This window comes from Notolepis coatsorum, assembly GCF_963971535.1.
Source record: "Notolepis coatsorum genome assembly, chromosome: 18".
NCBI classification, from domain to species: Eukaryota; Metazoa; Chordata; class Actinopteri; order Aulopiformes; family Paralepididae; genus Notolepis; species Notolepis coatsorum.
Genome location: NC_140182.1, coordinates 39379430 through 39406598, shown reverse-complemented (window position 1 = coordinate 39406598; position 27169 = coordinate 39379430). Strand labels below are relative to the sequence as shown.

Here is a 27169-nt window from a genome sequence, read left to right as displayed (position 1 = left end):
GTTTTTAAAATGGATCAATGATCTCGGCTGAATGGCTGCGGTTGATTAGAGCTGGTGTGTATGTGTGTGTGTGTGTGTGTGTGTGTGTGTGCGTGCGCGTGTGTGTGTGGGGGGGGGGGGGGGGTGGATGTGCTCCCATCAACTCCAGAGGTTGACATCGCTGGACAACAGGCAGTTGTGACAGTAGTTAGTTAGCAGGTGATAGATACATGGAGATAAACCAGAAGAGAACGATGAGGCAGCGCTGTGCTCTCAAACATGGAATATTGAAGGAATTCCTGGCAGAATTCCTGGGGACGTTCGTCTTGGTGGTGAGTAGTATTTTCTCATGAGACAAAAGTTGTGTTGAATTCCACTATGAATGAATAAACACAACACTCACAATTTACCATCTCTGGATAATTAGGATTAAAAACATTGCTCATCTGAAAACTCCAAAAAATACTTATATGGTTCTTCATCCAAAAGATTAAATTCTTAGGAATAGTTTGTAAGCATTTTCAGAAAAGAGTTTGTTATGAAATGTTCATTTATTTGATCTTCATTTCATCTTGAAGGATCATCAAGATCAAGTAAGAGCAAGTAAATCATTTACAATGACGTAGAGAAATACAACACATAATAAATACAAAAAAAAAGAAAATATAGAAGCAGAAAGTCAATCAATTAAACATTTTAAAAATATTTAAGTATAATATAAAACAACTGCAGTCTGTGGTGAAGTGGTTTTCTATAAAAGATATAAACAGCAATAGATACTAATGAATTGAGTTTTAAAGTGCATTGCAAAATGTTCCATGCTTCTAGCAGCTAAAAGCTTATTTTTGTGATGAAATATTAAATGTTATGAAATGTACAGTGATGTCCAAAGGAGATTCATATTGCTTCATTAGACGTGGGCCAACGTTGTTTTTCTCTCGTCTTTTAGTTGTTTGGCTGCGGGTCAGTGGCTCAGACTGTCCTGAGTCGCAACACGCAGGGTGAGCCCCTCACCATCCACATCGGCTTCTCCACAGGACTCATGATGGCAGTGTATGTGGCCGGTGGAGTTTCAGGTAAATATGATGTGCATAATAGAGACCTTTTCTAACGGTTAACCTTCTGTAGTGTGGCTGTGAAATGGTTAACCCTTTGTCGTGTGGCAGTAAAAGGGTTAACCTTCTGCATTGTCGCAGTGAAAGGGTTAACCCCTTGGTAGTGTGGTAGTGAAAGGGTTAACCACAACATAAACATTCTAAATCGGCCCAAGTTTATTTCCTGTTGCAATCTTTTTTGCTAATGCAATAGCTAGCGGGAAATAAACTGGGGCCAAAGCTGTTCCCCTGGCAACGGAATAGCAACAGAATTATTCCGAAAAGGTCTATACAGTAAATTGTGTGTATGTACATGTTCTATAGTATTTACAATTACCATATGTAAGTTGAAGAGCAAGGGCTCCTCCCATATCTAATAACGGTAAGGTTTGTTTTTTGCATCAAACCGTGCAAGTTAGATGGGGGAAGAGTAGTCTGCACCCTTCCTATAGTGACCAACTAGTCACCTGTTCCTTCAACCTTTATATGGATGATCTGTCTAAAAAGTTTAGAGTGTAAGACTGGAGGATGTACGATAGGGAATAGTCTTATTAACCATCTAGTGTATGCTGATTACTTAGTCCTTTCTCTTTATAGTGCTGGCTTACAGCAACTGCTCAGAATATGCTCAAGTTCTGGTGTGCAGTATCACATTTAACCCTGAAAATAGTGCTCTCATGATTTGCTACAACCAAGGAGGATCGGAAGCTAAATTCTCCTTCATTCTTTATGGCAGATCAAGTGTTAAATGTGGTGAATAAAAGATAGGTATTTGAGTCACATCATCAGGAATGATTTATGTGATGATGACGATGTAGCACAAGCCAGTATACAGACATCCACATTTCATATGTGCATAATGTGTTCATATGATGTGATACTCTTTTTAAAGCCTACTGTACTCCATTATCTACACCTGTGGTGCAGTTATAGTATAGCATAAAGCATGGAGAAGCTTCAGGTGGCATTTGACGATATGTTCAGAATCTTGCAGGAACATGGCAACATTATGGGAAATGCGCTCACCATCTTCTCCTCCAGAGTCAGAAGAAGATAGATACCAATTTCCTCTCTTTGCATTCAATAGAAAGCTATCCGGCTGCAAGCTAGCAGCTTTGCACAAATAAATAGAAGCGGATATGAAACCAGCTAGCCTAGCTGTTGGCAAAAAACACATAGTGTGTCTGTATCTGATTACATTAATTTGTGCTAAGCTAGGCTATAGCTTGCAGCTGGATAGCTTTCTACTGAACGCAAAGAGAGGAAATTGGTATCTTCTTGTCTGACTCTGGAGAAGACGATAAGCGTATTTCCCATAATGTTGACGAGTTCCTTTAAGCTTCCAAGATGGACCTACATTTTCCCACCTTTCATGCCATGTTGAGGAATTTCATGTACAAATCTATGTGTTGGTTAATTGGTTAGAATTTTTGTATCATAATGCCATGAATTGTGAACCGCCATGATCCTGTACACATTTCTGTACTGTCTGTCCTCATATTTTATTATGTTATTATTCTCTTTCCTTTTATTTTATTTACTGATGTGGACCTACGAATGTGTCTGGAATAAAAGCTATCTACAGTATAGTGTTAACAATGAAACACATGAAAGTAGCTCTTATTATTATATTATCATCATTATTATTATTATTATTATTACTCTTATTATTATTATATTATTATTATTATTATTATTATTATTATTACATATTGTTATTATTATTACATTATATTATTACTATATTATTATTATTATTATTATTATTATTATTATTATTATTATTATTATTATTATTATTATTATTATTATTATTATTATATTGGTATTATTATTATTGTTATTATTATTATTATTATTATTATTATTATTATTATTATTATTATTATTATTATTATTATTATTATTATTATTATTATTATTATTATTATTATTATTATTATTATTATTGTTATTACATACTTATTACGTCATGTCTCCTTTCATTCAGAATGTACTACAGAACTACATCGGGTATTTTTCTAAGAATGAAAGACATGGCATTACATTTTGGTATGTGCAATATTATGTAATATTATGAATGAATGGTTATTGGAACTTGGATATTGGCATTCAGTTAAATCAACTGAAATCGGCATGTCACTTTATAATCTAGTACTCCCCCCCCCCCCCCCCCCCCCCTGTTATAAATAGCTGTGGCATGAAATCAAATATATAGCACTGTGGAATCTATGCAGCCATTTCATTAATTCAATGAATAGATAAGTAAAGCAAACACCATACACTATAACATGTAAGAGTAGTATAGTTCTCCGTGCTCTAATCAGAATAATAGTAACGGTAGTATTCATTGTAATAAGAGCACTGTAGCCTGGTGTGACTCCTGGTTCAGCCATGTGCCACATCACGCTCCAGCAGCAGGAGAACGTGCCAGCTTGTTTGTCCAGATTCAATGAATGTGAATCGCTCATTGATTTTCCCGGCAGTGGCACATTTGAACTGTCAGCCTCATCGAGGTCGTACATAACCCCGGGCGCTGAATGTCCTACGAACCCCATTGATCTCCAGCAATATCCATCTCTCTGTGACAGAGACCAGACTCTGTCCCAACAAACAGAGTGCTGCATTCTGTCAGGGATCACACACTGTTGACATTAGAACAGATTATAGAAAGAGAACAGAATATCATTATTACACAAGTACTAAAAAGAAAACGTGCACAATGTTGCACTGAATAATATATACATGATTGATTGATTGATTGATTGATAGATATACAGTATATATTTGTTTGTGTCTTACATACAGATGTATGCCCAGCCCATAATATGGGCTTACAAGACACACAAACAATATAAGTACCAGAGTCTTAAGGCGAGCACAGAAAGACTCAGAAGAAGCTTCTATCCCCAGGCCATCAGGCTGCTAAACGAACAATAAACACTATGCAACAACCATCAAATGCACACAGCACACACACCCACACGCACACACTCACTTAAACAAACAACACACTGCAGCACCCACTCTCCACACTTTAGATCACACAAACACACTTTATATTTATTGATAAAGGATTTGCACTACAACTCGTACACCTACTGTAAATTGTACCTAAATTGCACCTCATCCCATTTCTGCCTTGCACTATATAGTATTGTATATTAGTACACTGCATAGTATATTGTATATTATATGGTAACTCAGTTACGTCTATTCTGCATCGAACATTGTACATATGTCTATACTGAACACTGTGACCTCATTTTTTTTACTTCTAATTTACATGCTATACTATGTTATTTTATTTCATACTTATCTTGTCTTGCACAGTCTCTGGAGCGTAACAGTAAGAAGCATTTTGTATAAAAGTATTCTGTACTTCTGTATGACAACTATTAAAGAAACTTGAAACTTGAACTTGAAACTTAACAATAAGTATATAGACCAAGATGGCCACAAAAAAGAAAACAAAATAAAACAAGCTGTAAACAATGTACTTCAAAGAAACAAGAGGAATTCATATAAGATTATAGGATAGAATGTGTTTTGTCTCAAGTGCCATGCTTTCTCCAAAAATCCTGAAAAACTGAAAATCTCCTCCACAAAAAACCAACTCAACATACAACTCTCAGACTGCCAAAACAAATCCGGATTTACAAATTGAACTTTCTCAAATTCAAATGTATATTTGTATAAAATAAAATATACAAATGCAATATGTTGACTTATGTTACAATATGTTACAATATAGTTCTCATATAGTCATATAGACACCAGGGCTAGCGTGCGCTCGTGTAAGGGACCATGAGTGAACAACATAGCTTGTGGCTCCTTTTCTTTTATACAGGAACCTTACTGTGGAGTAGTCTCCCACTTAGTGTTAAACTGTCTGATTCCAGGGAGGTGTTTAGATGTCAGGTCAGGGCTCACCTCTGGGGTAAGATAGAGGGATAGATACATGTAGACAGGCAGGTGTTATAGAATTGTAATTGCAGTATACATATTGATTGTGATTTGTATATTTTGAATGTACTTGATGTATTGTTGTTATCGTGATGTGTTACTGTTGGTCTTGTTTTTTCTCAGGGACCATGTTGGAAATAGGTGTTCCTCACTTTTACATGTTATCCCTTGGATTTCTTTAAAAAAGAAATTATGTCTGCTATATCCATGAATAGAATCAATCATGTTAACACAATGTTTTCTCTGGAATAACTAGTTATTGTTAGTTATGTAATGAATAGGCAGAATAGTGCAGCTTACTTTTGTTTAATTTTTTTTGGCATAAATGTAGTATGTATATGTATATGTTAATAGTATGTGATCATTGTTTTATCCGGAAACTCATTGCACATAACTAACAAAGCCCTGGGACCACACTGGGACCTCCCCAGCGGCTGCCTCCCTTCTGCCATCTCTGGGAAATGTGACCGCGGCAGCCTAGCTAATGATGGAGAGGCTATCATTCTGTCCTCCCACACCCCCAGGGCGCCTCTCTCTCTCTCTCTCTCTCTCTCTCTCATTCTCACTCCCTGTCTTTTGTCTTCCGTCCCAGGAGGCCATGTGAACCCTGCTGTATCTCTGGCCATGGTTATTCTGGGCAAACTGAAGGTCTGGAAATTTCCCATCTACGTCATCGCTCAGTTCCTTGGTGCTTTTGTCGGAGCGGCTGCTGTCTTTGGGCTGTACTATGGTGAATATATAGATACTGTACTATAGATACTATAGATCAGTGGTCACCAACCTTTTTAAGCCCAAGATCACTTAAATTTTTTTTTGGTGAAGGCACGTTAATGAACAGGAGTTACACGTTAATGAACAGGAGATACACGTTAATGAACAGGAGTTACACGTTAATGAACAGGAGATACACGTTAATGAACAGGAGTTACACGTTAATGAACAGGAGTTACACGTTAATGAACAGGAGGTACACGTTAATGAACAGGAGTTACACGTTAATGAACAGGAGGTACACGTTAATGAACAGGAGTTACACGTTAATGAACAGGAGATACACGTTAATGAACAGGAGTTACACGTTAATGAACAGGAGATACACGTTAATGAACAGGAGTTACACGTTAATGAACAGGAGTTACACGTTAATGAACAGGAGGCATGTTAATGAACAGGAGATACACGTTAATGAACAGGAGGTACACGTTAATGAACAGGAGGTACACGTTAATGAACAGGAGATACACGTTAATGAACAGGAGTTACACGTTAATGAACAGGAGGTACACGTTAATGAACAGGAGTTACACGTTAATGAACAGGAGGCACGTTAATGAACAGGAGGCATGTTAATGAACAGGAGATACACGTTAATGAACAGGAGGTACACATTAATGAACAGGAGTTACACGTTAATGAACAGGAGGTACACATTAATGAACAGGAGTTACACGTTAATGAACAGGAGGCATGTTAATGAACAGGAGATACACGTTAATGAACAGGAGTTACACGTTAATGAACAGGAGGTACACGTTAATGAACAGGAGATACACATTAATGAACAGGAGTTACACGTTAATGAACAGGAGGTACACGTTAATGAACAGGAGTTACATGTTAATGAACAGGAGTTACATGTTAATGAACAGGAGTTACACGTTAATGAACAGGAGTTACACGTTAATGAACAGGAGGTACACGTTAATGAACAGGAGTTACACGTTAATGAACAGGAGGTACACGTTAATGAACAGGAGTTACATGTTAATGAACAGGAGTTTGTAAAGAATTATTTGAAATTTGAAAATATCTAACTCATAACACTGTCTTCACAGATGCTTTCATGGACTTCACCAGTGGCATTCTGTCGGTGACGGGCATCAACGCCACAGGTCACATCTTTGCATCCTATCCAGGGAGACACCTGTCCGTCCTCGGTGGCTTTGTTGACCAGGTGAGTCCTGGTGCTCCCAGTGGCCTAGACTCCACTAGAGCCCAGAGACCACCAGGTGAGTCCTGGTGGTCTCAGTGGCCTGGACTGCACTAGACCCCAGGCTACTCTGGTTATACAGGGCTGTTTCCGCTCACTCACTAAACACTGGCTTCTCTGGGAAATGTGGCTTAATGCGAATTGATTGTCCTAAAAGAAAACCTCATTAGTTGACTTTTGGGTCTAGTGACCCGTATCCTGGCATTTCACTGGATGCTCAGATCTATACTGAACAGCCCTTTCAGTCCATCATATAATAACATCATATAATAACATCTTATAATAACATCCTATAATCTATAATAACATCCTATAATAATATCCTATAATAACATCCTATAATCTATAATAACATCCTATAATAACATCTTATAATAACATCCTATAATAACATCCTATAATCTATAATAACATCCTATAATAATATCCTATAATAACATCCTATAATCTATAATAACATCCTATAATAACATCCTATAATAACATCCAGGGCTGCATGGATCCGTTGACAAAACACAGCAGGTGATTCCTTAAGACAGGGGTGTCAAACTCCAAAAGGTGCATTTTCCTGAGGTCACTAGCTTAATGAAGCATTTTGTTTATCTATTCAATTTGTGCACCAGCTCAATATCTTGTTGTAAATGCAGTTCTGTTCATTCTCTGGTACCTCAATGAATACAAGGAGGGCTGTTTAAAAGGTGGGTAAGGAGGAATAATTTCTGGATTATTGGCTTATTATATATTTCTTTTTTTATAGATTGAAATTACATATATTACAACTTAATTAATTATTCACCCACAAGAGTTTTTAAGATGAGCAATTGTAGGTTAAACTGGTCTTGGACTATTGGAGAATGAAGAACAACACCTCACTTTAACGTAAGGTTATGTATATAACCAAGTTCTATGAATTATGGTGACGCTCAGCATCATTCTGCACGCACTTCACTTCGTGCACGAGCGCTGAATAAAAAATTCCACAATGTACCTTTACATCCCAACATTCGTCTGGCCACACCCCTATCCGCTTACCTTCATAAGCAGGTGTGTGGTCACCTACTCGCCTCCTTCCCAAACTTTCACCACAAGGTGAGATCAAGGGCTGCAGCGGCGTCCTGATGCTGAGTGTCACCATAATTCATAGAACTTGGTTATATACATAACCTTACGTTCTATTTCATTATGGCTGCCGCTCAGCATCATTCTGCACAAGAGGAGCTGAGCGGGAGCCAAAGCTCGACAAATGTACCCCGCTGAGGCCCCCCACAACCATCAGACCGGGGAGGACCGAGCCCCCCGACCCTCCCTAATGGAGGATACCCTCCCTATTGGAGGACGGGAGGGAGACGGATCCGACCGTGCGAAGAGGAACTCAAGCAACTCAACGCACAGGGTGAGCAGACCGTGGCTTGACCCCACGACTACGCACACGCACAACCCGCATGCCACCAGGGAACGAACGGAAGGAACAACCCTCGTTACTGCCCCCAGAATCACGGGGTCAAGAGCAAACCCAACCCCATGGCAAGGCCGTAGCAGTGGAGCGCGAAGGAAGACCCAGACCCACTGAAGGGACTGGATCCCCTGGAAAAAGGGGGCCCGGAGAGGTCAATGACGCCAGGCATCAAGACCCCACCAGGCGGTCACTTAGTGACACCGCCCCCCACATCGCCAGCGTATTCGGATAGAGCCCCTCCAAGAGCGGGCCCTTACCCCCCAATAGTACACCGCCTGGCACACTGACCCTGCAGAACAGGCAGTCAGCATGACCGTAAAGCACTCAAAAAGTTTAACCAACGGAAGCAGGCAGCGCACCGGGGAAACCAGGCAGCAGGCTGTAGACCTGAGCCTGGAGCACTGCGGACGAGACAGGCGCCAAAGGAGTCAACTGAAAACAGCCCCCCCCCGGCGGAAGGGGCGTATGCTGGCGTTGTTGAGCACCATGACAAATCCTCCATTAAAAAAAAACCACCCAGAGGGGTCGAGGCAGAGAAGGCTGACACGATTGGCAGACGTCATGAACGTGCAGGGGCACACTCAACCGGGTAACCCGGGAGTTGACTCTGCTCCAACACACCAGGGAATCAACCACCCTCTCGGTACACAGACGGTGGTTGTTCCTATAACCCCTCAAGAAAAAACTCCAAAACACACCTGCGGGTATACACCAGCTATACCGCAGTACAAGTGTTTCAGTTTCCAAAAAAGGGTTATCCCAGGCCTACGGTTTCAACGAAACATTACTTCGGACCGGGCCCGGCGGCTCGGGAAGCACACAGGATTACCAGAGGAGGTCCAGAAGACCACCCCAACAGCCCCCTCTTCGCCATGCGTGAGAGAGGAGCGAAAGAAGGAGAACCAGCCCCTTACAATAGTGCCAGGTACAAAGTGTACCCAACAAAGGGTCTCCATAACGCCTAACCCTGTGACACCCGGGCCGACCCTGCATTTTTCCCCCTGAAAAAAGCCCAAGTCCCTCAGGGTACCAGAACAGCAGATCTGCATCCCCGGCGGACAACGGGTTAACTGACTTGGACCAGCGCGACCAGCAGTGATGGGCAGTAGCTAGCTACAAGTAGCGACGCTACATAGCTTAACTACAATTCTCAGTAGCGTGATGGTAGCGTCGCTACTTTTTAACCAGGGTAGCGGTCTCTGTAGCGGAGCTATTTATAGAACGAAGTAGTGATGTAGCGACGAGGAAATGCTACACGCTACTGTCGGGAGAAACAGTCTAGAGTACTATAAAGATTTGTGAGGAGAAGAAAAAACTCCCCGTAAAAAACCCACTATGATTGGTTGGTTGGTTTAGATATGAGTATGACGACTCACGATTGGGTATGGTAGGCCAAAACATTACAGGTAGGCCAATCAGAGGCAGGATAGGGCGGGACTCCAACCCGCAAATCAGGAAGTGAAAATCAAAACAGACGTACTGAATGAATGAATGCAATTTAACGGATTACATGAACCAGTCCGCGCGAAATGGCAGAGGGGTTCGATGGCATTGATGAAGATGATGATGTCAATAACAACAATGCCTCTCCATGGCCCTATCTGGGACACATTTATGAGTTTGACTGAAAAAACGGCTAAAACATATGCTGCTCTCAACTGCCCACACGTCCAGCACTAACTTGAGAACACATTCAGGTGAGCTGATGAAAATCAACTGTTCCCAAACAGCACACAAGTCAGTACACTTTTTGTCAACAGCTTTAACTAACAGATAGCTGCTATCATGATGATGTTTCACTGTAGGCAGAAAATGAACAATATTATGGGGGTGGAGAAAAGAAAAAAAGAGGGAAAAGCAGTGGTTCTCAACCTGTGGGACAGGACCCACAGGGGGGGTCCCCACATGATTTTGGGGCCATGGAATGTTTTGTGAGTTACATATTTAACTACATTTGGTCATTTAGCTGACACTTTCATTCAAAGCAACTTACAAATTGTGTACAACAAGTCAGCAGGAGTGGTACATATCTAGCAGCCAAGGATAAGTAGTATTGTTTGTCAGTGTCAAGCTTGAGTGTAAGCTTGAGTACATACTGTAGTAGTATAGACATATTAGCATAGTTGGTAGTAGTATATACATGGTAGCATAATACTAGTAAAATGAAGTAAAACAGTTACAATTCAGATATTGAAGAAGTGTGTTTTTGGTTGATAAAGTGGGCAGGTTTCAGAAGATGCAGAGTTTAGGGATAAATAATACATAAAGATAGAATAGAAAAGAAAAAGACCATTACTGCATCAAAAGTAATCAACAAACTATACTATAAAAACTGATAAAACCAAATGGTCTCTTTCTTTTCTTTTGTAGAGGCTGCACCCAGCTAAACTTGCCTTCCTGGATTTTGTACATAATACAAGTTCATTAACACAAAAAGCCAGACCGAGGGCTTGTTTCAGTTTTATAATAAACAATCAAACTTGAATTATTTTTTTGCCTGCCTATTTGTTTGGTGGAAACTTGATCACGAAGTAAAAAAAGAAAAAAAAAAAGAAAAAAGTAGTGCCGATGTAGCTAGCTATTTTTGCCATGTTCTTGTAGTGTAGCTTGCTACATTTCTCTGGGGATAGCTTCCATTGTAGTTGAGCTATATTTAATCGAGAGTAACTTTTTTTTTTTTGATACATTTTTTTTTTTATTATTATTCACATGAAACAAGACAACACATTAAACACAATCACAATACATAGAACTTCACAAAAAAATAACAAAAACAATAATAATACAGAATAACAATTTATACAGACAAAGAGAAAAGAAAACAGAGTTCAACCTTCTAAATTTTAAATCCAAGGGGTACTATCCAATAAATGGTCTTTCCCAGTGTTCAGCCCCGATTCCCGGCTGTGTGACCCTATATTAATAAAACGTACATTTCTACTTCACCACAAGGACCACTTTTTGAGAACACGACCCGAAAACAGAGCAATGAACCTTCATGACAAAACAAAAACCTGTAGAGGTGTTCCATAGACTCACAGAGACCGTGTAAAAGTGACCAAACAGTGAAGAAATAGTTAAATAGCTGCCCCCCCATAAAATCCCCAGCTAAACTCAAGAGGACAAGACAAAAGACAAGACAGACAAAACATTTCCTCCTCCCCCTCCCAAGAGACCCCCGGACTCACCCGAACACGCACCTCAACCCCGCTCAGCCGCACACGGCGGTCCTGACCTTTTCGGCTGCTGCAAACCACAGGTCAATACCTGCCTGTCCCACCCCAATCACCCGCGCCGTGGATATCTCAAGATAAATCACATCCAATAGTGTTAGGGACCAGTTAATCACTGTAAGCTTCTCAGGCTCCTTCCACCTCATTGCTATTAGCTTCTTCGCTGCTGTGACACCCGCTAGGACAACCCTTTTTAGTTGAACGGACGCAGGTAGTGTCGTTATATCGTTCAGGAGTAGCGTAACAGCTGTGAATGGGATAGTTAAGCCACACAGATCTGAAAGTTTGTCCGTTATTGACCTCCAGAATCGGGCCACTGGTGGGCAATCCCAATACATATGCATATAAGTGCCAGTGGCCTTTTGAGAGCACAAAGTGCACCGAGAGTCGGTTAACAGTCCCATAGCAAATAGCTTCCTAGGTGTAAGATAGGTCCTATGAATATAATTAAAATTAATTTGCTGGTGATTGGGGTTGCGGGAAGATAATGCCACATTTGCCCAAACATCATCCCAGTCAAACTCGGGGTCCAACTCCGGGATATCCACACGCCAGATTGTATCCAATGATACATTTTTATACGTGGACTGAATTAAGAGCGTATAAAAGTCTGAGACAAACCCTCTGGAGGTCGTCCTGTCCACTATGAGCCTGAGGAAGGGGTGTGTTTGCAAAGCTTGAGCCCACGGCACGCCATGCGCCCTTCAGCGCTGACCTTAGTTGTGTTGTTTTACCTCGACGACTTAACAAGCAGACAAAAAACAAATAAAAATAAAATAAAGACTAATGGGGAAAAACGTATATTCCGCACGGTAGAAGGGAGCTCACGTGAAACACGTCTACTCCATAATCGCCAAGCCCCGCCCCTAATCGAGAGTAACTTGTAGTGTAGCTTGCTACATTTTCCAAGTAGCTTGCCCATCACTGGCGACCAGAACCAGTCCCGTGCCCTAACCACGCCGACATGCCTACTCCAGGAGAAGGGGCAGATATGCGTGTTGATCTAAAACATGAAAAGAGGGCGCCACCCAGACGGTCCGGTTTAACCGCGCTCGGTGGCCCACCCCAAGGGCGTGAGACCCCTCTACCTATGTTCTGATCTATTCCGTTAACATCCCCCAGATATGAACGAGAATCCGTCGAGACCCAGTAACAGGCTCTCGGAAGAGGAAAAAATCCCCCATCCCAGTTGCTTTATAAAAACGCTGTTTTAATAACAAGTAACCAAGGCGTACTAGCCACCCGCATGATTCTTATCAGAAACACCCCGAGCCAGCACTATGTATGCGTCGGGACCCAAAACATATCAATGGACAGTCTAACCAGACCCCACATCGATCCCCCAAGGCGCCTGGGAGAACGACAAGAAGGTTGTCGTGCTTCACATTCTCCACACTTTTTTATTAAAAAAGAAAGAAACACAGACTGACATGAATCCCACTTGACGCAGCCGAGGGTAATTTTTTTTTACATTTTTATATCCCATCATCCCTACCACAGAGGAGAGACGGAACTCCTCAGAGAGACTTCCCACGTGAGCCATAGATTGAAAAGCCACGGTAACATTGAGTCATGTGACCAACCGACTCAAGTTACGCGTATATTGAGCGTAGTGGAACCTTAAGTTCCTACGCTCTATCCCGACACTTGACAACAACAGACCCTACATACGGGTCTAAACTCACAGAAGTCATCGTCCAATAGCAACGTGCCTAGTGACGTGTGCTATGATGGGGGAAACCCAAGACTCAACACCTGTGATGGGTGCAGAGTCTGGGAAACCCTCCCCCCCCACCCCTCCCTGCCAAGCCGCCTAACAGCTTGGCCCTGACTGAACGAAAAAGAGAGGCCAATAAACCCCCTGACCAATCAGAAGAGGGAAGGAGGGGTTTATCCGGCACCCCCTCACAAGCCCAACCCTTGCATACAACAACAACAATAGCCATATGATACCTTTAGTAGCAATGCTAATGAATAGCGCAAGCTAATACAATGCACGCTAACCACAGACACATCTGTGAACAGGGTTTATAGCAAGACCAAGTTGTGTGTGTGTGTGAATCCTACACCCGCATCCATGTTGTAACACAGAAAAAACATTGATAGAGAGAGAGAACGGCTGAGCCGTGGTACGTTTTCATACGAGCATTACTGCAAACCCAGCACAATAGTGTTGTAGCTCAATATCACTGTGTAAGCAACAGAGCACACAACTAACCTCTACCTTTATGTGGAGATTCAGGTCGAGGCAGAAAAAACCCTTTTTCAACCGAGTGTAGGCTGCAGGCCTTGCTTAAGCTCTAACATGAATGTAGCCCTCCTATCAACCCATACTAGCGAAAGATTCACACGTTGCAACCCCATCATATGTTTGGTGAATAAACACACAGTTTGTTAACAAAAAATACAGTCCCCCTTTAGAGGGGACTCTTTATTTTCGAACAAAATCATAGCGGGGCCGGGAAGGGAAACAGGGGGGGACCACAGAGGGAAAAAGTCACTGGGTCTTAGCGACGCCTGCCACGAGCCGCTCGGGATATGCCACCCCGGGGAGCCCCGGAGGGACGGTAAATGATCGGCGGCTGGTCTCGACGATCCCTACCGTCACCTCCGGGCGTAGATGGGCCGGCTGCAGTAGCGGAGGTGCCCTCTGTCCTCCTGGCCTTCTTCGCTGAAGGTCCAGCAGTGGCGGTGGTGGCAGCGGCGGCCACGGCGGAGGAACCTCGACGACGCGACAGCCGTCTGACTCCACCGGCGACATCGGGCGGGGGGAAATGAGGCTGGAGCACGGAGCGCTCCTCCTGCATCTCCCTGCAGGTTGAGGTCATCAGCTGCAGTGCCGTCCCGAATAGTCCAGCATCGGAGAGGGGTGCCGTCAGAAGTGGAGTCCTCTTCTTCTCCGGCACACGCGCCTGCTCCAGCCAAAGGTGGCGCTGGATCAGAGTGGCCAGGGCACGCACTTTCCCAGCGGCTATAGCCTGCGGCTGAGTCAGATGCAGGATGGCTCCTGCCGACTGGGCGAGCTGATCATGCTGTAAATCAGTCAGCTCCGTGCCGCCCCTCAATATCCCGGACATGAATCGCGCCAGCTGCGCGATGTTAGACGCGGCAGCTAGAGATTGTGTTCCGGTGATAAATGACTGGTCGCTCCAATATGCCAACCGCCTCGCCGATTTCCCTTGGGGAACCGGCTTCCGTAACGGCTCCCACACCACCTCCGGACAAAGGAGCGCCGCCATCGGCCTATCAAGCCGTGGCACGCCCTCCTTCATGCCGTTGACCAAACCCGCCACCCGCGTGACTTGCACGTAGGCAGGAGTGAGGCCTATGATGTGGGAGACCACCTGGCCCTGACGGACATAGGCCGCCATTGAGGGGAAAAATGGGTAGACAACGTCCACCCCTCTCACCGGGCGACGTTGCCATAGATGACCTATGAGATCATCAGGGACAGGAACAGGCAGTGGCTGCGGCAGCGGCACACCGTTTGCGACTGCCGCCGCCGCCATGAGCTCGGGAAACAAAGCACGCAGTTCCCCCTGCATACTTTCCTCCTCCGAGCCCGCGTCCCTCACATACAGCAGACTACTGGTCAAGGAGACATCTCCCCCCTCCAGTGTTACCTGGAGAGGCAGAGGACACGTCTCCACCGGGCCTTCAAACAAGAACCCGTCCGCCTCTATCATGTAGTCCTCTGTCTCCATCGGGCATGTAGAGACCGACGCATCCTCATCTGGCTCCAGCAACTCACCAAAACCGGCCGTTCGCATCTGCAAGCCACCATCTTGCGACGGGAGCGAGCCGACGCAAAAAGTTTGAGTCTCAAATCCCCCGCAACCAAAGGAGTCGGCCGTCCAACAGCGGACGACTCCCCGGAAGCAGAGGAACCAGAGCCGGAACCAGGCCATCGCACAGGAGACGGCACTGGTGCACCAGCTCCTTGGAGAGGCAAACTACCCATCGGACGCCTACCGGGCGTGGCTGCCGACCACGAGAGAGGCCTCAACCCCGCTCCAAGACGCACGACAGAGGCGGCAATGGAGAACCGCTGGTGAAGAGTGGTGTTGCGAGCGCGACCCTCCGAAGTAGACATTATGACTCAGCTTTTTTCTTTAGAATATATGAGAGAAGAAAAAAACAAGAAAAAATGTAAACACGTCTCAACTTTCTTCAGCTAACAACCTCGTCAAGTGTGGGATCTACCGAAGGCACTTCCTTGTGGTGAAAGTGAAGAAGGAGGCGAGTAGGTGACCTTATGAAGGTAAGCGGATAGGGGTGTGGCCAGACGAATGTTGGGATGTAAAGGTACATTGTGGAATTTTTTATTCAGTGCTCGTGCACGAAGTGAAGTGCGTGCAGAATGATGCTGAGCGGCAGCCATAATGAAATAGAACTGGTCTTGCGCAAAGCTATTATTTCCACAGAGAGTAGTTCAAGTTTCAAGTTTTGTTTTATTTGTTACATATAAGTACATTACAGTGAAATGCTTGGTTCTGTATGAGCCCCCTGAGAATGTGCTTCTAAAGTAAAAAAAAAATAATAATAATAATAATAATAAATAAAGGCCAAACACTATACAAAATATACAATATACAATATACAAACTAAAATACAACCTATAGTACAAAATTAAGTACAAAAGGCAAACAACGAGGTACAAAATGCAAACCTTTTTAAAATGCAAAATGAAAAGATTTGGTATGGATGTAGTGCAAATCTTGTAATAGATAGTGTCTAATGTGAATGTTAAAGGTGAGTGTTTGTTTAAATTGTTAGATTGTTGGATGGGTTAGTGTTGCATAGGTATGTGAAATTAATTAAAATATTGATGCATTGAAACATTGATATGCAAAATCTGCATATGGCTCGCTGATAACAAACTATCATTACACATGGGCAAAACAGAGTCCATTCTCTTCGGTTCAAATAACAAACTCAGCAAGACAGACGGCTTCTCAGTTACAGTGGGTGACAATATTGTCACAAGGAAAGAAGATATTACCTACCTGGGTTCCATCCTAGAGGCAAATCTTTCCTGTGACAAAATGGCATCCAATGTAATAAAAAAAGTCAACCAACGAACACGATTCTTGTACCGGATCTCCTCACTGGTAAACAAGAACACCCTGAAGACTCTAGCAGGAGCACTCATTCAAGGGTACTACGACTATGCTTGCACCTCATGGTACCAAAGCACCTCAAAGGCGCTAAAAACAAAATTACAAACATCTCAAAACAAACTGGTCAGACTACTGCTTGACCTTACTCCTAGAACCCACCTCACCCCTACCCACTTTGACAACCTAGGATGGCTTAGAGTAGACGACAGAGTACAGCAACTTGCAATGGGCCTGGTCTACAAGATACACTACACAACCAAGGTACCCATGTACATGACAAAATACTTCCCAAAGGTCAGTGAATACCACGATCACAACACCAGAGGGAGCTCCACAAATCATGTTAAACCCAGATTCGGCTCAAACAAGGGACTAAACACGTTTCGCAATTATGCCACATCAATGTGGAACGCCCCTACCCAAAGCTGTAAAGGAATGTGAATCACTACCCACTTTCAAAAACACTCTCAAAAAACACCTAAGGGAGACTGCAACTCGAAACTGGCCCCTGTAAATGTCCGAACACAACCCCCTCCAATGTACAGTAAATTACCAAGTATGGTCTTGTCAATAATCCAATGTACAGTGTTGTTTGTACAGTTGTACAGTGTCCCCCACCCACCCCTCCTACCCAACCCCCCCCCCCCCCCCCCCCCACTCCTACCCAACCCCCCCCACCCACCCACCCAACCACCTCCAATGTACAGTCCACCCCCACCCCCACCTACCCAATCCAATGTACAGTTTCTACGCCTAATGTATATACTCTTTTCTTTCTGGACTCTTTTTGTATCACAAACAGTACTGTAATTGCAAATCTGGTATGTCATAAATGTATAGATGTAGCAGTACTGTCTATCTGTATGTCATGTATGTCATATATGTTACGATGAATTGAAAATGGGGGACCCAGATGTAAACAAGACGAAAGTCTTTCTCTGGTCTGCATCCCCTTAACAATTGTATGTATTGAGCTGTACTGTACTGTACCCATTCTGCAATCTGTTAATAAAGTTTTCATTCATTCATTCATTCATTCATTCATGCATTTTATTTTATCCACCTACTCAAGCTTTATGGTTTGGCGACCCTCCCATCTTGGTCCTAAAACATACTACCTGCTAAACATGCGTGTTGCTCCAGGTGGTGGGGACCGGCATGCTGGTCCTGTGCATCCTGGCCATCATTGATGGAGAAAACATCGGAGCCCCCAAAGGCGTGGAGCCCCTGGCCATCGGCCTGATCATCATGGCCATCGGGGTGTCGATGGGACTGAACTGCGGCTACCCTCTCAACCCAGCCCGGGACCTGGGGCCTCGGCTCTTCACCGCCGTGGCAGGATGGGGCATGGAGGTCTTCAGGTATCCGTCCCCTGACAGAGACGCGCAGGGCGGCTCAGACTCACATTCAGCCTTTTACGCTATCTGTGTCTGTAAAGTGAACCGGTCGCGTGCAAATCATTGAGCTGGACCTGCGTGGTTGAAATAGAACCTCATTAAATAATGTCACGTACTGTACAAGTCAATGCTTGCAAATGATCGACAGTGACCTGCTGTGGCCTCTGTGCCAGCATCTAGTGTGTAGCATCTAGTGTGTAGCATCTAGTGTGCCAGCATTCAGTGTGTAGCATCTACTTTGTAGCATCTTGGCTGATTGCCAGCTGTTGATGTTGTGTGCGTGTGTGTGTGTGTGTGTGTGTGTGTGTGTGTGCTTTGGCGCTCACAGCACAGGAGACTACTGGTGGTGGATCCCCGTGGCGGGGCCCATGGTGGGGGGCATGGTCGGGGCCCTCCTCTACTTCCTGCTCATCGAGCTGCACCACCACCACCCCAGTGAGCCGGAGAAGCCCCACAAGGCGGAGGACGAGGAGGACGAGGAGGACGAGGAGGACGGGGAGGACGGGGACAGCAGCCTGAAGGACAAATATGAAATGATCGCCATGAGCTAAGAAGCGTCGCGTAGGACTAACTCACCCGGCGTCTGTCCACCTCGGTCATCTAACTGCTCCATCAGGAGAACATCTCACCCCCGCTCACATCCGGACAGGCTTGCTTTTTCTGTTCCCCTGCTGCTCTCTTCTGGGCGACAGGCTGTTCTGCAGTGGCCTGCTGTTCCAAGCCCCAAAGGTTGACGCCATTAGAATCTCTGTGGGTCAAACTACCAGAAGAGATGATTCAGGAGGACAGCAGATACAGATACGTAGTTAACAGTGCACTCCTGTACAATCATGTGGAATAAACGCATACTTTTATCGGTTGAGTCTACGCGGCTTGTTCCGCCAAATTGTACATGGTTGAGTCTACGTGGTTCTCATTCCAAATAATTGAAGATCTTACAGAGAAGGACCTTTGCCTGATGATAAGCAGCACAGGCGCCCAAGTGGATCTGTGTTACACCTACAGTAGATGTAGAGTACAGACGTTCAGTTCAGACACATAGATGTTCAGTTCAGACACGTAGACGTTCAGTTCAGACACGTAGATGTTCAGTTCAGACACATAGATGTTCAGTTCAGACACGTAGACGTTCAGTTCAGACACGTAGACGTTCAGTTCAGACACGTAGATGTTCAGTACAGATGTTCAGTTCAGACAAGTAGACGTTCAGTTCAGACACGTAGACGTTCAGTTCAGACACGTAGATGTTCAGTTCAGACACATAGATGTTCAATACAGACACGTAGATGTTCAATACAGACACATAGATGTTCAGTTCAGACACGTAGATGTTCAGTTCAGACACGTAGATGTTCAGTTCAGACACGTAGATGTTCAGTTCAGACACATAGATGTTCAATACAGACACGTAGATGTTCAGTTCAGACACGTAGATGTTCAGTTCAGACACGTAGATGTTCAGTTCAGACACGTATATGTTCAGTTCAGACACGTAGACGTTCAGTTCAGACACGTAGACGTTCAGTTCAGACACGTAGATGTTCAGTTCAGACACATAGATGTTCAGTTCAGACACGTAGACGTTCAGTTCAGACACGTAGACGCTCAGTTCAGACACGTAGATGTTCAGTACAGATGTTCAGTTCAGACACGTAGATGTTCAGTTCAGACACGTAGATGTTCAGTTCAGACACGTAGATGTTCAGTTCAGACACGTAGATGTTCAATACAGACACATAGATGTTCAGTTCAGACACGTAGACGTTCAGTTCAGACACGTAGATGTTCAGTTCAGACACATAGATGTTCAGTTCAGACACATAGATGTTCAGTTCAGACACGTAGATGTTCAGTTAAGACACGTAGATGTTCAGTTCAGACACGTAGATGTTCAGTTCAGACACATAGATGTTCAATACAGACACGTAGACGTTCAGTTCAGACACGTAGATGTTCAGTTCAGACACGTAGACGTTCAGTTCAGACACGTAGATGTTCAGTTCAGACACGTAGATGTTCAGTTCAGACACGTAGATGTTCAGTTCAGACACGTAGATGTTCAGTTCAGACACATAGATGTTCAGTTCAGACCACATAGATGTTCAGTACAGATGTTCAGTTCAGACACGTAGATGTTCAGTTCAGACACGTAGATGTTCAGTACAGATGTTCAGTTCAGACACGTAGATGTTCAGTTCAGACACATAGATGTTCAATACAGACCACAAGCAAAAAAAATTACCATTCCTTTTAAAAACATTTAACCATTAATCAACAATCACACACTGGACTCTGCCTTCTAGGCCATAATGTTAAAACGTTTTTGCGAGTTTCACAAAAATATGAAAATGTCATTCCTGTTTCCGTTTGCTATAACTGCATATATTTGCGCTGTACATATTGTGTTGTAAATATGAGAGAATTGCGTTACATACACCTGTTGCCTGGATACAGCAGGTGACGGGGCCCATGGTTTTACACGCATGTCATGCATGTCCATTTCCTATGCTCCTGCCTTCCTTAGTGGGTGGATGTAGATTGATATTACAGTATGTAACATCATTACCCACTTATCTACTCGTTCTACTTTTTAACAATTTAAATGTAATTATTCAATTGTTTTCTTATTTCTTTGCAAGTCGTGAAGAATTCTCCTTTTTACGTACTTTTGCCTACATTAAAATAGCTAGAAAGGGTCTTGCATATTTACCTTTTTATACAGCATTTGTAATCAAGAGTTTCCACATCCATCCCTGTACAGAGGTGAGTAAACAACTTGACATGCGTAGTAGGCGAGACTAGAACACTCACAGTGGCTGACTCACTTTCTTGATGTAATTCTTGTTGCTTAGTAGTAGCATTTAGCCATACAGTACCATACTATATACCGTAGGTCTGAAGTCTCCTATAGTACAGAGAGAGAGAGAGAGAGAGAGAGAGAGAGAGAGAGAGAGAGAGAGAGAAGGTTGGCACCTTGCATGGTTGCCTCCGCCGTCCGTGTGTGAATGTGAATGAATGGGTGAATGTGAGGAACAAAATTGTAAAGCGGATAAAAGCACTATATAATTGCGAGAGAGAGAGAGAGAGAGAGAGAGAGAGAGAGAGAGAGAGAGACTACTTTCAGACAATGGCTACATGCAGACTATAGACAAAATTGGCCCAAATCTGATTTCTTTCCGCATACAGTGTGTGACCAGATTTTATTTCCACAACAGTGTGACCAGCACAAATCACATGGCATTCTTATTTGGGCTACTTTCATATTTGGTCCTAAATCAAATACAGGTCTGATTTATTTTGCAATTCGACCTCAGTCTGAACAGTCATGTGACTTTCATTTGACTTTTACGCCACTACACTACTAACAAAATGTTTTACGTCCATGTTCTTTATTGTTCATTTGCGCATGCAGGTCAACTCAGGAGGAGCGCGACCAGTCCAAACTGGAATCTGATATTGGCCAAATTTTTTTAATAATGTTACCAGCCAAACAAAGAAATCTGATCTGAGCAAAAATCTGAATTGAGCACTAAGGCTTGCAGTGTGAACGTAGATTAACATTTCAGTAAACCTGTACAGCAGGCCAGTAGGCATTTGTCTTCTCCTCATTTGTCCTCATTTGATTACATGACAGAGAGGTAATGGCATGAGGGCTTCTTCATTCGTATGTAGATATTAGGCTACACTTTTACAGGATAATAATAATAATAATAATAATAATAATAATAATAATAATAATAATAATAATAATAATAATAATAATAATAATAATAATAATAATAACTTTATTTATATAGCACTTTTCATACAAGATGCAGCCCAAAGTGCTTCACATTACATGATAAAAGAAAGATAAAACAATGAATAATAACAGATTTTTACAAAAGAACATAAAGTAAACCACACAGTCTAAAATCACAACCAAAGAAAATGGATAAAATCGATGATTAAAAAACCCTATTAAGTCCTGCCCTCTTTTCCTTGATCCTCCAATCACAGCCGTTGCTTCCCTCAGACAAACAAATCAACGGTTGTGATTGGAGGATTGAGAAAAGAGGGCGGGTTTGAGATAGGTAAATTATGGTTACTGTATATTATCTAAACATGTCACTCCCACCAATCCTCTCCTCTATCTGGGATGTCTGTTCTTGCTCCTTAGGATCAAAGGTGTAACAACAAGGCAATGGATTCAGTGTTTCCAGAGTCAACTATCTCAGAGGAGCATACTAATGAACCAATGATATATTAATGGTAAAACACTCTCCTGACAAGAAAGTTTTCCTGTTATCCCACGGGGGAATCTTCATTACAGCGTCAATACTGCTGTTTGTTCAACCTGGGCTCAACGTACACGGCTGTGGGTAAAACTCCAGCAGGGTTTGAAGTGTCTTTCTTAGACATGTGAAGCCGCAGGAGCAGCAGACGTGGGCAGGCGACAGAGATCCTAAACGTTGGCCTGGTGTACGAGGCGCTGGAACAGCAAGAGAAGGCACTGCCGTTCTTCCAGCAGGCGCTGAACTGTGTCACCATATAGAGGCTGCTGAACTGTGTCACCATATAGAGGCTGCTGAACTGTGTCACCATATAGAGGCTGCTGAACTGTGTCACCATGTAGACTGCTAAACTGTCACCAGATAAGGATAAGGATGCACTTTATTGATCCCCTTGGGGAAATTCCGTGGCAATACACATACAGCCCAAAGCCTCATTATACAAATATTCCACAATCATTACATTGACAGTAATAATGGCACACATAAATTCCACACAAGCATACAGATTTGTTGATAACATGCCCGACTACAGTAGGTCATTGAGACGACGTATGCATATGTCCGCTGCAGCTCAGCACAAGTGCGTCTGCGCGATTCGGAGGGAGGGAGGGAGGGAGGGAGGAAAAGTTATTTGCTCTTAGCAACATTTGCTGCTAGCCGAGGATATAGGCTGCTAAACTGTCACCAAATAGAGGCTGCTAAACTGTCACCATATAGAGGCTGCTAAACTGTCACCAAATAGAGGCTGCTAAACTCACCATATAGAGGCTGCTAAACTGTCACCAAATAGAGGCTGCTAAACTGTCACCATATAGAGGCTGCTGAACTGTCACCATATAGAGGCTGCTAAACTGTCACCATATAGAGGCTGCTGATCTGTGTCACCATATAGAGACTGCTGAACTGTCACCATATAGAGGCTGCTGAACTGTGTCACCATATAGAGGATGCTGATCTGTGTCACCATATAGAGGCTGCTGAACTGTGTCACCATATAGAGGCTGCTGAACTGTCACCATATAGAGGCTGCTGAACTGTCACCATATAGAAACTGCTGATCTGTGTCACCATATAGAGGCTGCTAAACTGTCACCATATAGAGGCTGCTGAACTGTGTCACCATATAGAGGCTGCTGAACTGTGTCACCATAGAGGCTGCTGAACTGTCACCATATAGAGGCTGCTGAACTGTCACCATATAGAGGCTGCTGAACTGTCACCATGTAGAGGCTGCTGCACTGTCACCATGTAGAGGCTGCTGAACTGTGTCACCATATAGAGGCTGCTGAACTGTGTCACCATATAGAGGCTGCTGAACTGTGTCACCATATAGAGGCTGCTGAACTGTCACCATATAGAGGCTGCTGAACTGTGTCACCATATAGAGGCTGCTGAACTGTGTCACCATATAGAGGCTGCTGAACTGTGTCACCATATAGAGGCTGCTGAACTGTGTCACCATATAGAGGCTGCTGAACTGTCACCATGTAGAGGCTGCTGATCTGTGTCACCATGTAGAGGCTGCTGATCTGTGTCACCATATAGAGGCTGCTGAACTGTGTCACCATATAGAGGCTGCTGAACTGTCACCATATAGAGGCTGCTGAACTGTGTCACCATATAGAGGCTGCTGAACTGTGTCATCATATAGAGGCTGCTGAACTGTCACCATATAGAGGCTGCTGAACTGTCACCATGTAGAGGCTGCTGATCTGTGTCACCATATAGAGGCTGCTGAACTGTGTCACCATATAGAGGCTGCTGATCTGTGTCACCATATAGAGGCTGCTGAACTGTGTCACCATATAGAGGCTGCTGAACTGTGTCATCATATAGAGGCTGCTGATCTGTCACCATATAGAGGCTGCTGATCTGTGTCACCATATAGAGGCTGCTGAACTGTCACCATATAGAGGCTGCTGAACTGTGTCATCATATAGAGGCTGCTGATCTGTCACCATATAGAGGCTGCTGAACTGTGTCACCATATAGAGGCTGCTGAACTGTGTCACCATATAGAGGCTGCTGAACTGTGTCACCATATAGAGGCTGCTGAACTGTGTCACCATATAGAGGCTGCTGAACTGTCACCATGTAGAGGCTGCTGATCTGTGTCACCATGTAGAGGCTGCTGATCTGTGTCACCATATAGAGGCTGCTGAACTGTGTCACCATATAGAGGCTGCTGAACTGTCACCATATAGAGGCTGCTGAACTGTGTCACCATATAGAGGCTGCTGAACTGTGTCATCATATAGAGGCTGCTGAACTGTCACCATATAGAGGCTGCTGAACTGTCACCATGTAGAGGCTGCTGATCTGTGTCACCATATAGAGGCTGCTGAACTGTGTCACCATATAGAGGCTGCTGAACTGTCACCATATAGAGGCTGCTGAACTGTGTCACCATATAGAGGCTGCTGAACTGTCACCATGTAGAGGCTGCTGATCTGTGTCACCATATAGAGGCTGCTGAACTGTGTCACCATATAGAGGCTGCTGAACGGTCACCATGTAGAGGCTGCTGAACTGTCACCATATAGAGGCTGCTGAACTGTGTCACCATATAGAGGCTGCTGAACTGTCACCATATAGAGGCTGCTGAACTGTCACCATATAGAGGCTGCTGAACTGTGTCACCATATAGAGGCTGCTGAACTGTCACCATATAGAGGCTGCTGAACTGTGTCACCATATAGAGGATGCTGAACTGTGTCACCATGTAGAGGCTGCTGAACTGTCACCATATAGAGGCTGCTGAACTGTGTCACCATATAGAGGATGCTGAACTGTCACCATATAGAGGCTGCTGAACTGTCACCATATAGAGGCTGCTGAACTGTGTCACCATATAGAGGCTGCTGAACTGTGTCACCATATAGAGGCTGCTGAACTGTCACCATATAGAGGCTGCTGAACTGTGTCAACATATAGAGGCTGCTGAACTGTGTCACCATATAGAGGCTGCTGAACTGTGTCACCATATAGAGGCTGCTGATCTGTGTCACCATATAGAGGCTTCTGAACTGTGTCACCATATAGAGGCTGCTGAACTGTGTCATCATATAGAGGCTGCTGATCTGTCACCATATAGAGGCTGCTGATCTGTGTCACCATATAGAGGCTGCTGAACTGTCACCATATAGAGGCTGCTGAACTGTGTCATCATATAGAGGCTGCTGATCTGTCACCATATAGAGGATGCTGAACTGTCACCATATAGAGGCTGCTGAACTGTGTCACCATATGGAGGCTGCTGAACTGTTTGGTATGAAGAACAGATTGTGAAGTGACATTTAACCAACACCTACTTAACTTTAAACATGCAAATAATCAAGTCCATCCTGGCTGTAGTTATTTGGGAATTTACCTATCTGAGTTGTGATTGGAGAATCAAGAAAAGAGGGCGGGACTTTAGTTGTTTGTTGTTATACGCTGCTTACATAACTTTAAACATGCAAATAATCAAGTCTATCCCGGTTGTAGTTATTTGGGAATTTACCCCAATCTCAAGCCTCGCCTTTTCTTGATCCTCCAATCACAACTGTTCAAGAAAAGAGGGCGGGGCTTGAGATAGGTCAGTCGTGACTGTTGTTTTTTGTTCTACACTGCTGACATTCTGATTCCTGCCTTTCTTGTTGTGTGCATGTTGTGTGCAGGAGGGGACTAGGGGACAGTTTAGGTAGCTTGGCCTGCGCCTACTTCCAGATGAGCTGCTATCAACTAACAGCAAGGTGTCACCAAGAGGCTCTGGGTGTGTTCTGAGAAGCAGGCATCCTAAATAGTGGTCTTGGTATTTGTAAGTTCTGTCTGACATTTTGGTAAAACATTTTTGTTAAGTCTAACAGTTATTGATAGAATGTATCACTATCTTTCTTTTAACGTGGCTGAAGTTCGACTTCTGAAATTGCTTTTTAAGTGGGTAAAAAAAGGTTGTATTAATTGCACTGTGTTCAATGAGGTGTAGAAGCCTTGATGCTCAATTCTTTACAAAACGAATCTGAATGTGGATGAAACCTTGGCCTATATAATTTTGAGTGCATATCCTCAGAGGACAAACCGACTGAAATGAATAGAGAGAGAGAGAGCACTCGGGCATAGAGATTCAGCATGGAGAGTGATACTATGGAGAGTTAACACTTACACCTCTTCTTCCAGTGAATTTAATTTCTTTTTTTTATCTACTTTTTCTCCTCCTTTTTCTGTGATTTTTCTTCCATCCCAATTTTACCTCTCGTGCCAATTCTCCCTCCCCTGTCCTGATCGTTGCTCGCATGTGCCCCCCACTGGCCGGTCGTAGGGAGGATAGAAGCCCATCACATGTCCCCTCCGATACATGTGGAGGCAGCCAGTCACATGTATCTTTTCACCTGCCAGCGCGGACCTTCATTGGCGAGGAGTAAAGTGTAGGAGGCTCACACTGCCCCCGCCATTTTCCTGTCTTTGCTGTGCAGGCACCCTAACCGACCTGTAGGAGTCGCTGTTTACAACGACCAGACTACCACTCATCGACTCCCCTCCCGCTGGCCAATTGAATCAGTATGACGGCCGGCCCAAGCCGGAGGCAACGCTGACAGCCGGATTCGATGCCGGTGTCTCTTGCGTTGGTGACACCCAGTGAATTTAATTTCAAACCTTTTATTTCAACTCATAAGATAGT

At 43.8% G+C, this 27169-nt stretch overlaps 1 protein-coding gene across 1 annotated transcript; it reads left to right on the top strand.

Moving 5' to 3' along the window:
• Window positions 1–209: 209 nt before the first annotated feature.
• On the top strand, window positions 210–18874 carry aqp9a (aquaporin 9a; the record flags this gene model as incomplete). The annotated part of the gene is made up of 6 exons (XM_084335325.1): window positions 210–311; window positions 929–1055; window positions 5632–5769; window positions 6875–6993; window positions 17982–18199; window positions 18564–18874. 6 exons carry the CDS (start codon window positions 210–212, stop codon window positions 18784–18786), a joined length of 927 nt encoding a protein of 308 aa, XP_084191451.1. The 3' UTR covers window positions 18787–18874.
• Window positions 18875–27169: the final 8295 nt, after the last annotated feature.